This window comes from Apteryx rowi, unplaced genomic scaffold (assembly GCF_003343035.1).
Source record: "Apteryx rowi isolate R43461 unplaced genomic scaffold, aptRow1 scaffold_118, whole genome shotgun sequence".
Classification (NCBI taxonomy): domain Eukaryota; kingdom Metazoa; phylum Chordata; class Aves; order Apterygiformes; family Apterygidae; genus Apteryx; species Apteryx rowi.
The window spans coordinates 832,920-843,328 of NW_020447397.1; the positions used below are offsets into that span (position 1 = coordinate 832,920).

Below are 10,409 nucleotides of genomic sequence, written 5' to 3' on the forward strand. Positions count from 1 at the left end.
AAAAAACCCAACCCCCCCCCCAAACAACAAAAAAACCCAAATCCGTGCATGTGTGTGCATCTGTCTGTCTGTCTCTCTCTCTGCCCCTCCTTAGGGACCAAGGATTATCATGCAAACAACACAATTTAGCTCCTAGTAACTAAAAGTAGTAGTTTTACACAGGTACCCATTTACACAGATTGAAGAAGTTAATAAAAACTCTGTACTACACTGGTATTTAATTTATTCAAATTTTGGAAAACTATGACATAAGTTTAGTTGATGACCAGAATAAGAGATCATACTGAAAATACTAAATTCTATGAAGACTACAGCATAGGCAAGAATGAATACACTCACTGATTACAAAGACTACCTCATAGATCATTCTCCCTCATGAAGTGTATTGGGTCTTTGTTTTAAGTTGAAAAGAATCTGGAGATATTACCAGATTAAAAAAAAAAAAAAAAACACACCCCATACACACAAACACACACTCCCTTTAAAATTAAATTTCTGAAAACATGTTTCCTTGCACATGTTCTGAACAGGTGAGTCAGTCTCAGACTAAAACATGCAAAAGCAATACAAGAACCCACAATGAGCTCACTCCATCAGGCTTGGTTTCAGCAATTCAGTGCTATAATTTTAAGCAACTATTTCCAAGCTGTAGTACAAAAGCCACGTTTACAGAGAGGGACAACTGACTTCTAGTCTTATAGTAGTTCCACCAGATCAGTTTTTTATTAGCTTTTTTAATTAATCCATTTTATACCCTTCAGTCATCAATACTGTCCATAAAGCAAAGATACCTTACAAAGCAAGATTCAAATCTGCACACTGACTTGGACAGAAGAAACATTTTACAGGCATCTAATTTTGTCAGATACTCAATATTAAGAAAGCAAGAAGTCTCCAAAATTCATTAAGTTATTTGCGATCTTACCTTCTCCTCCTTTCCTTTAATTTGCTGATCTTTCTTTTCCCGGCCACGGACTGCCTTCCCTTTTTCGTTGGGATTTCGAGAAGATGGACGGTGAGGGCCTCTGACTGCTGCACTTATACGATTATTGTGACCTCTACAGTCACTGCACTGAGCAGACTGACGTTTTCTGGGTCCTGGCGAAGGTCTAATTAGTCATAACATATGCAAAAAGCCTCAGTGGGAAGTCACTGGAGAGCACTACATAACCACATCAATTGGTTATAAACTGTAAAAGCCATCTTGCTCAAGGTAAAAATCTATATGTAACTGTATATATTAATATATTTCACTCACTAAAATTAAAGGTGCTGCCAATATTACAAGTTACCATATGTATGGTCAGAAACAAGACAGACTTATTTTCAGAAAGCCACTAAAAATTCACTTTCCCTTTGCCACCAGCTCTGATCTCATTATTTGCTTAAAACAAGCCCCTAGCTTTGAGTATTATATAAACAAAAGTAATCCTGGTATAAAGGAGCTTAAAAAACAAAGAAAAAGCCAACAGATTTTCTCCTTACCACAACTATCCTCACTCTCCCACCCAAATGAATTAAAAGGTTCCTCATGAATGCCAGGCTTATTTTCACTTCCTTCAAAGAAAACGGTGTGTGTGGTGGTGGTGGGGGTGGGGTGGGGTGGGGAGGAGATCTGGTCTCTCCCATCGTTGTCTATCATTCTATTGTTGGAGTAGCTCAAAACTACATGAAATAATAGCTCATTTAAAATCTAACGTACAGACTTTCAGATTCTAGTTTTCGAGATAAGTTATTTTTGTTTTAAAGTGAAACGAAGAAATGCACAAAATTACTTAGAAAAAGCATTTGTGAACACCAATCCAGATCTCTTATCAAGATCCCCAAAGGAAAACAAACACTATTTGTTTCCTGTCCCTCCAAATCCTCTTTTTATAATTTCCATTTTAAAAAGACCCTCCCCACAAAAGAAAGTCATATAAGATTTATACTTTCACAGTCCTATTAGAATTACTAGATTGCTCTGAGATTCAAACTTAGAAACACGCAACATATGAATAAGCCAGTATTATGATTGGTATTGCAGATTTCATTTTAAGAACCCAGTTTCTTTTCCCATATAAATCTGTTACTCTTCCTGATTAATGTTTTTAAAATCTTTTCACATTAAAGTCTTTTCAGTCTCCAAATGGAGTATCTGCCAACCTATACATTAATAATTGAACAGGTCATCAATATTTAGTCACCTCTGAATTCCACCCCTAAGCTCAATGTATAGGAGCAATCTGTTTCCACACTCAATTCCTTCCTAAATTAGCAAGCTCTGCTTTCTCAGCACAGGAATTCACAGAGATTATTCCAACACCACATAGCCTGAGTTTTCACCATGGCTTTTCACATTACCACAATCCAATACTTAACCAGGCGACAAATAAATGGAACAGACAAATAGTTCTGTCACTCCAGTCTTTCCCTTTTTAGGAATACTAATTTGTCTCTCTCTCCTCTAGAAAGCTACAAAAAATTAGGAAATTCCTGCATTCCTAAAATTAACTATCAGTGTTCAAAAGTTATTAGATGAGATAGATGGAGAAACAGTGTGATCAGGTAAGCCTCATTTCTTTCAGAAACAAGCAAACCCCCCCCACAAAAACAAAAAAAAACAAACAAAAAAACCCCCAACCCCCAAAAGACCATCATTAAAGACTGAAGTTATTAGTCTGAGAGAAATAAGTTGCCAAAGGCTGAAGAAGCAGTTTGACAGTATAGCTAAGCTGATCTAATAGTTACTTTCTGCCAAAAGGCACAATCCCATGTCTGCCTTGCATACACTCTTGTTTCCTACCTCATGCTGCATTGGCATTTGTTAGATTCCCCCAGTTAACCAGTTCAGGTGGCCAACTCATAAGGAAAAAGAAAGGGAAAAAACCCAAAACAAAAAAAGCCCCACAGGCCTAGGCCTGCAAAACAGTTAAGCATCTTTTTTGCCAATTCAGCATCCTGAACCAGCTAACCAGTGCCAGGAAAGAAGAAAGCAAAAACACTCGGGTAACTGAGGAGAGTAGTATTCGGCAGCACCTATATTGTCAAACCACACCCCAGGGCCCTGGTTTCACAGACACTAACTGAGCATAATTCAAAGCTACTTCTGAAAAAGGAAGGCAGGCCTGCAGCTGCTTGTTCCCACTCCCTTCCTTTGGTTTATGCTAGTATAACTGACCAGTTTCTKAAGATCAGGGAACCAACTTGCTACAGAAAAGCAACTCAACATAGACATTTAGAGATTTTACTGTTACTTTGACAGCTCTTCTTCATTCTCTTCACATCAACTAAATGCAGACTCATTGTAAAGTTGATGAGAAGAGAAATTCAGGAATAAAGTTGAGCTTCCATGTAACAACAAATTTATCTTAAGTCAGAGTATAAAACGAAGTCTGACATTAGTCAAGCCTACAAAAGATAAAAACCCAAGATGTTTCAAAATGGCATGTCCTTCACAGTAAATGAGTGGCAAACTGCTGGTGTTTTTAAGTACTGTATACCTAAAATCTAGAACCAAAATTATGCAGTAGAAGACTGAAGTCAAAGCGCACTGCCCCAATAAACATATATTTAAATCTTCAGGTAAGTCTTCTCTTACCTACGTTCAGCAGGTACTGGCAAAGACCAGACTTCTGCATCATGAGCTGGTAATTCTTGTTGTGAAGCTTTCAACGGAGTACTGTCTAGCTTAAAACTCTCTAGTGTTTTCATTATATCTTTCACGTGCTTAGCTTCCACACTTATCTCCTGCCAAACCTGATAAAAAAAATATACAGTGGATTAAGCATATTGCAAATAAGTTTGTAACAATCTTAAAGTCTATACAATTTCTGTCTGGATTCCACAGCATTTCACAAGCTAGCCTAATCTACTGTACTAAACAAGAATAATGCACATCAGATATTAAGAACGTTTTTGTCTTCCTCAGCACATTTAAAGAGCAAACAGATTTTGGATTTAAAGCAAAGACAGAGACTTTTGGCACATTTTGCTTATTAAACAAGTACAACCTAATAGACTGAAGAGCAGTAGAAAATGCTGTTTTGTGTTATGGTTAAATTAACATGGTAGCCATAACTCAGCTTCTATTAAGGATCTACAAGTCACATTATGGAAATATTGAGAGAGGAGTAAGACTATTCAAGRTAACACCAGCCTAAAACTTTAACATAACAGGGGTATTCATCAGTGAGAAACCGAAAAGCCAGACAGTGCACTGGCCCCCCATGGCTGTGTTCCATTGCCTATTCGGCCAGTGTCAGAGCAAGAAATCATAATGAAGACTTGATTAAGTCTATATAATAATGCTACAGTTTTATCAGAGAACTGTGTGGATAGTTACACTTCTGTTCACCATAAACTAAGCAAATTTTGATAGTTTAATACTTTCCCCTCAAAATGTCTCAGAAAAGGATTATTTACCTGTTGCCATTTCTGTTGCAGATATGTATCCCTGACAGAGTAGAGGTATTTATTCATTTGGTCAAGAACTCCCTGGTAATAGACCATTGCAGAGTCATAATTGCCCAGTAAAGCATATTCACGGGCCAGCTTTACATTCTCACTAATCATAACAAGGCTCATGTTCAACATGAAGCTGAAAAAGATAAGGAATATTTATCTTAAGAAAAATCCCACAACCCAGGAACAGAACAGATTTTTCAACTATTTTCATATGATCACCACCTCACTAGGCCTATCAAAATACAGAAGCAGGAAGTAAATTGGTTAGAACAAGATTCTAGAAAAATTGCGATCAATATAGAATGGTAACTGGGCTTTTCTATTGCTACAGATGAAACTTGTCACTCCATAAATTTTTTTTGTGTGATGAAGATTTTGTTGGAAAGTGTATACAAGACATACAGGTTTACAGGACTTGAGCCACAATCACAAGCTCTCTGCCACTCTTTATTCCTTTATTCTATTTAAGATGAGTGGATATTTCATTGTTAGCGCTACAACATTCTCCACACCATATAACACTTTTTTTAAAAAGGCAAAGTGTCCTTCCACCAGATGCATTAAGTTTTGTTAAATTTGTTGCCTTACCATTCCAGGTATATAAGTTTTACAGTCTGACTTTGCATTGTGGAAAACACTAATTCTCTGTTAGTTTGATTTTACAATTTTTCAGTTTTATTTAATGTTTCTTTGAAACATTAAATATCCATCTTCCCTACCCTGCTTATCCCTTCCCATCACCTTCATTATTACACTTAAAAAGAAATATGAAAAATATCAAGTTTGCTAAGATATCACTGAAAAGTAAGGGAAAGACAGAATTAAACATTTACTGTGTGGCTACACACTTTATTTAATACATCGCTCAAATCATGGCACTTCTTCCACAAAGTGTTTTTGGGGGAGCAGACATCACAGAATGGGACCACTTCCATTTTGCAGCATTAGTAGAATCCAAACTTTTAGATTAGAATAGCACAGAATTATGTATACAAATATAGTAATGGGTAGAAGCAGCAGACTTATTCACTGTCTACATAGGAGGGTTCTTCTGCTCTTACCCATTACTTATACCTCCCCATCCCCTTCCGCTCCGATATCTGTGCCGTTTCTACTTCAGTTTCTCTTATACACCAACTTCCCTGCTTTACTCCAAGCTTCATAGAACCAAGCACAATAAAAAACAACAAAAAACCCACAACACACCACACACATTAAAATAAGAACATAAACAAGCTTGCAAGGTCATCTTGCTCTCATTTTAGCACCTGCACCCAGTACCAGCAAGAAAAAATTGCAGGCAAGCAGTTACTGCTAAGCCCTAGGATGAAGCATACTTGATACAGATCAACTATTTAAAGAATGTAAGAGGTACTAAGTCTTTACTGCGCATGTGAGTTTAAGATTGAAAACATTTCAAGACCAGGTCATGGTCAAATTTGGACATGTTATCAGAGGTTTCAGAAATCACGCTTCGTACACCAGATGATCCATTGCCAAATGTTAAGTCCTTGCTGTGAAGGGGAACTGCTAAATACAAATCAAACATTGTAAGACTTGCACCCTTCCTTTTTTTGTTCTTTTCCCTCCCTCCCCAAGCAGTTTTATTCCTGGATATACAGCTGATCTGTTCTTGAGCCAACATCCTCTTATTCTTCCTTCCTTCCTCTTTATTCCCCAAAGTTACTCTGAAGCAGACAGCTACCATGAAAAATTTCAGTCCAAATGGCAAAGCTTTGACAATAGCACAACTGAAGACAGGCCTTATTAACAGGTCATGAAAGGGAAATTGAAATATCAGCATCATCAACTGTGCCTATAATCACATTCTTTGCTAGTCTCTTTTCTTATAAAATAATTCCAATCTTGTCATATCATAATTTTCACAGAGGCATAATTAATTTTTTTCACCCTGTTTATTTAGGCAACAGCATTTTACTTGTAATAAAAGTGTTGCAGCTAAGATGACACACACACACATTATATGTATATATGTGTGTGTGTGTATATATATATACATACACACACACGCACATATACATATGTAATAAAGAGCATTTTGTACTGCTTTCCAGTCAGTCTTGGTACACTCTGACAGCCCACACCCCTCCCACATTCACTGACACACAGAACACATCTGTGGAGTCGAGTTTGGTATCTTGCTATCATAAAAACCTACACTGTAAAAATCTCCATCAGGGCAGAGATTCACTGAGCTAGACACAATGTCTACAAGTTGATATGGTTAATGTGACCAGCAGTTACAATGACTGCCATATCCCAGCTTAATTAGGCTTTGGAGATGTAATTTGACTTTGGAGCTTTGTTGTTTTTACCTCAGGAAAAAGGGCCTTAAGATGTTTGTCAACCGCTGTGTGGATCATCAAACAGATATTACTATAGGTTTTTACTCCTATTTTTAGGAGCAAGCTTTTCCACTCAGGCTCATCCTACCAGATACACCTGTTTGCCCATCTTGAGAATTCTAACTGATGACTAACCCTGCTGAAATCACAAGTTGAGCAACAAGTTAATAAACATTTTAAAATCAAGTAATAGCAAGTTACTAAAGCCAAACCAGACTTTCAAACACAGTGAGAAGTCATATACAGCTTCTTACACTGAATGCTCTGGAGCAACCCAAGCAGAAAACCAATTCTGCTCAAATATCCAGATGAAAAAGCTTATAAGAGTAATTTTCTTTTGTAAAGGAGAAAATAGTAGGAATGAAAAGAAGCCAAAGAGCCCAAGTTGGAAAGACAGGAAAGCCTGGGTCCAGAATCATGGTATTCCATTACAAAAGAGCAAGTATGTTTTTTTAGGTGGGGGGGGGRGGAGGAGGAGAAGACAGGAAGGATGGAAAGAAAGAACAAACACAGAAGAAAAGTGAGTTAAGCATTACGCAGGGAAGAAAAGAAAAATTGCTCACTTAAATTTCTAAGGCTTCTAATGTAACTAAAGTAGTAATTAAAAAAAAAWATATATATATATATAAATTTCATCAGTGGATCAGGGTAGTAAAGATGCGCGAGAATTTAGTTGAAACTAGCAAAACGTAATTTAATTTGTCGCTTCCCATTGAGTCATAAGAGCAGAAGAGCTTAACGCGGCTTCCAAACACAAGCCTCTTGTGTACAAGTGGGGCAGAATTAAGCTACTGCCTCTGCTTGTGTCCGGACATGCCACTGCTAATGCCACTTGCATACAAGTGGCAGGAGCTGATACACTAATGCTAGGCTATGGGCTTACTGTACGTGTAACTGAAGATGCTGAAGCACCTCCAAGACAGGAAATATGGAGCTAGAATAGCCTGAAAGGGATGTGTGCAAGAGGTATGAGTACATATAAATCCAGAGTTAAAGAAGACCAGAATGAATTTAAAAAATAATACTAAAATAATCTAATCCCAAATCACTTAACAGTTTTTACTTTAAAGTATTTACAAATACCTAGAACTACCACGTAACAGGATGTCAAAACAGCAAGGCAGCCCTTATCAATTATGACCATTCCATGAATCATACCCAGTAAAGTTATCTACGTTCTAACAGCAACTAAAATAGTAATGAGCTTGTAAAATTTACACCAAACAGAACACAAATAACCCAGGCATTTTGTCTTGTAAATTTAATTCTACACTGTATATACATAGACATACATACCCCCCCCCCACAGAGTAAAGGCTTTGTGATAAGAACACCTGTTCAATACACTGACTATGAATATTTATAGTTCCCAGAGATAAATGCAATAGAAATTCATCAAATTCCCCACCTCAAAAACCCATCTCTAGTAGCAGAATTCATTTTATTATTTGCTCCAAGCACCTGGAATACTTCCAGAGCTTGAAACAGGCAAGAACAGCATGGGTCAAAACCTAACAAAGTTCAAGATACCTAAGTCTTGAGAATCAAGTTTTGGAACTTATTTTTGTATTGTGTTTTAAGATAACAGCCTCACAATGACTTTAAAGAATTGTCAAGTATCTAAACTTGTTCACATTCATTCAGTAAGATTTTTGGAAGCCTACGTTAAAGTTGAGCATGATCTCAATACTGTTTCACAAATAAATCCCACACAAATATATAAGATCGATATTCAGATGTTGGGAGGGAAGATTAAGGTTGGGACCTACTAGTTACTATGGAGATCCATCAGCTATTCTGCTCATTTAGAGAAGAGCACAAATAGTAAGAGGAAGTATTTCAGAAGAGTGCTTCAGCATACAATCTGGATGTTTGGACTATACCAGAGCCTGGATTTTGGCAGTGTACACTTTTGCATTATTTGACATCAAAACCTGCATATCAGACTGAAAGCAACCATGAATATTCAGGAAGTTCAGGAAGTTCAGCAAAACAGAAGATAGGAGGAAAAAAAAAAAGCAAACAAACAAACAACCCCCCCCCCCCCAGAAGTAATAGCTTTTAGGAATCAGGTTTTGCTCATGACAGTGGCCTGTGACTGGACTGTATCACCTATGAGTTCCCCTTCAGCTTTAACATTCTGCTTCAAAACACTCCTAGCAATATTTGCTATTAGCAGGCAATTTTGTTCATTGCTTTGGTAATATTAGCTGCCAGACTTATTGGATATTAAACAAACTTTCTCATTTACTTATTACACTTAACAGTAATAGTAGTGAAAGAAAAACATCAGCAACCATGAACATAAACATACCTAGCTTTCTGTTTATACAGAAGAAAAATTCATTAGACTGTCTGCCAACAGTGGTTCTCTATTTTATACTTTCAAGACTGAACCTTTCAAAAAGACTCATATTATTCACTCCCACTTAACAGGGGCTGACATTTTTTTAGATAGCCTGTATCAACATACAGAGCTTTTCAGTTAGTAAGTTTAGAAGGGTATGCTGCAGAATGGACTTCTAAAATCGATGCCTACTGCTTCCCTCTGTTAGGGGAAAAACCACTGGCATAGTTTCCCAAAAGCTTATTTGGCTTTTTTTAAAAAAAAAAAAGGGGGGGGGAGAGGGGAGAGAAATGAGCAACACAAAGTAAAATACAAGAGACACTAGCTTCTCAACACATCAGCACACCTAGTTTCACTTCCTAATGTTACAGTGATCAGCAGCCATGCACCTGCAGACAGTCACATTTCAAACGCTTTAAGGAGAACACGACGATGCTCTGCGTGACTCTGAGTACGTGGAAGTTTAAGTTATGACATAGGAGCGACAACTACAGTGTAACGGCTCACAGATGTCACGACAGCAATAACCGCGGCAACTCACATTCTCCAAAGCAGCGTCCGGTCTCTGGGTCGTGGGACGCAGGAGCCAGGCTCATGCCGCCGCCCAGCGCCGGCCGGGACCTCGAGAAGCGAGGGCGGGCGCCAGAGACCTGCCGGGCGAAAACGGCAGCGCTTCAAGCGCCCCGCCGAGACCGCGCAGCCAGAGCCCGGCCGCGGCTCGGCTCGCCCCGCGCAGCCTCCCTCTCGCCCCTAGCCCCCGTCCCAGGCCGGCGAGGCAGGCTCCCCTGGCCGCGACGCCGGTGAGCCGGGCCGGGCCGAGGCGCGCCGCAGGCGGCGGCAGGAGAGAGGGGCCCCCGCGCCCCCCAACCGCCCCAGCGCGAGGGGGACGGCTGGGGCAGCGCGAGACCCCCGAGAGCGGGAGGGGCGTCACCGGCTGCCGGTCCGCCGGGAGAAACCACCGCGGCTCCCGCTCGCTCACCCACCCACCCACCCGTCTCTGGAGCTCGGCCCCGCCGCGGCGGCAGCTCCCCGGCGCCGCGACCCCCCCCGCTGCTCCCACCACCTTCCTCCTCCGGCCGGGCCCCGCCGCGGACCCGCCCCGCCCCCGCTTTGCCCGCCTCCTGCCGCCGCCGCCGGTTTGAAGGCAGATCCGGCTGCGTCACTTCCAGCCAGGCACCGCGGGGGCAGGGGGGAGGTGACTCTGGCGGCCGAGCCGGGCTGATGAAACGTTGGTGTCCGAGAATTTTTTT

General features: G+C 40.0%; 1 protein-coding gene across 3 annotated transcripts in view; it reads right to left on the reverse strand.

Annotated features, from left to right (window-relative positions):
* Positions 1 to 10,282, reverse strand: part of KATNA1 (katanin catalytic subunit A1) — a 20,963-nt gene extending 10,681 nt beyond the window's left edge. The window contains exons 1-5 of one of the 3 annotated variants that reach the window (XM_026083723.1): positions 10,223 to 10,282; positions 9,701 to 9,809; positions 4,405 to 4,579; positions 3,581 to 3,738; positions 926 to 1,109 (exon numbers count right to left, since the gene is read on the reverse strand). In XM_026083723.1, the coding sequence (XP_025939508.1) occupies positions 926 to 1,109; positions 3,581 to 3,738; positions 4,405 to 4,575 (513 nt within the window). In that variant the 5' untranslated portion in view covers positions 4,576 to 4,579; positions 9,701 to 9,809; positions 10,223 to 10,282. The other 2 variants (XM_026083732.1, XM_026083739.1) reach the window with 2 other exon arrangements.
* Positions 10,283 to 10,409: the final 127 nt, after the last annotated feature.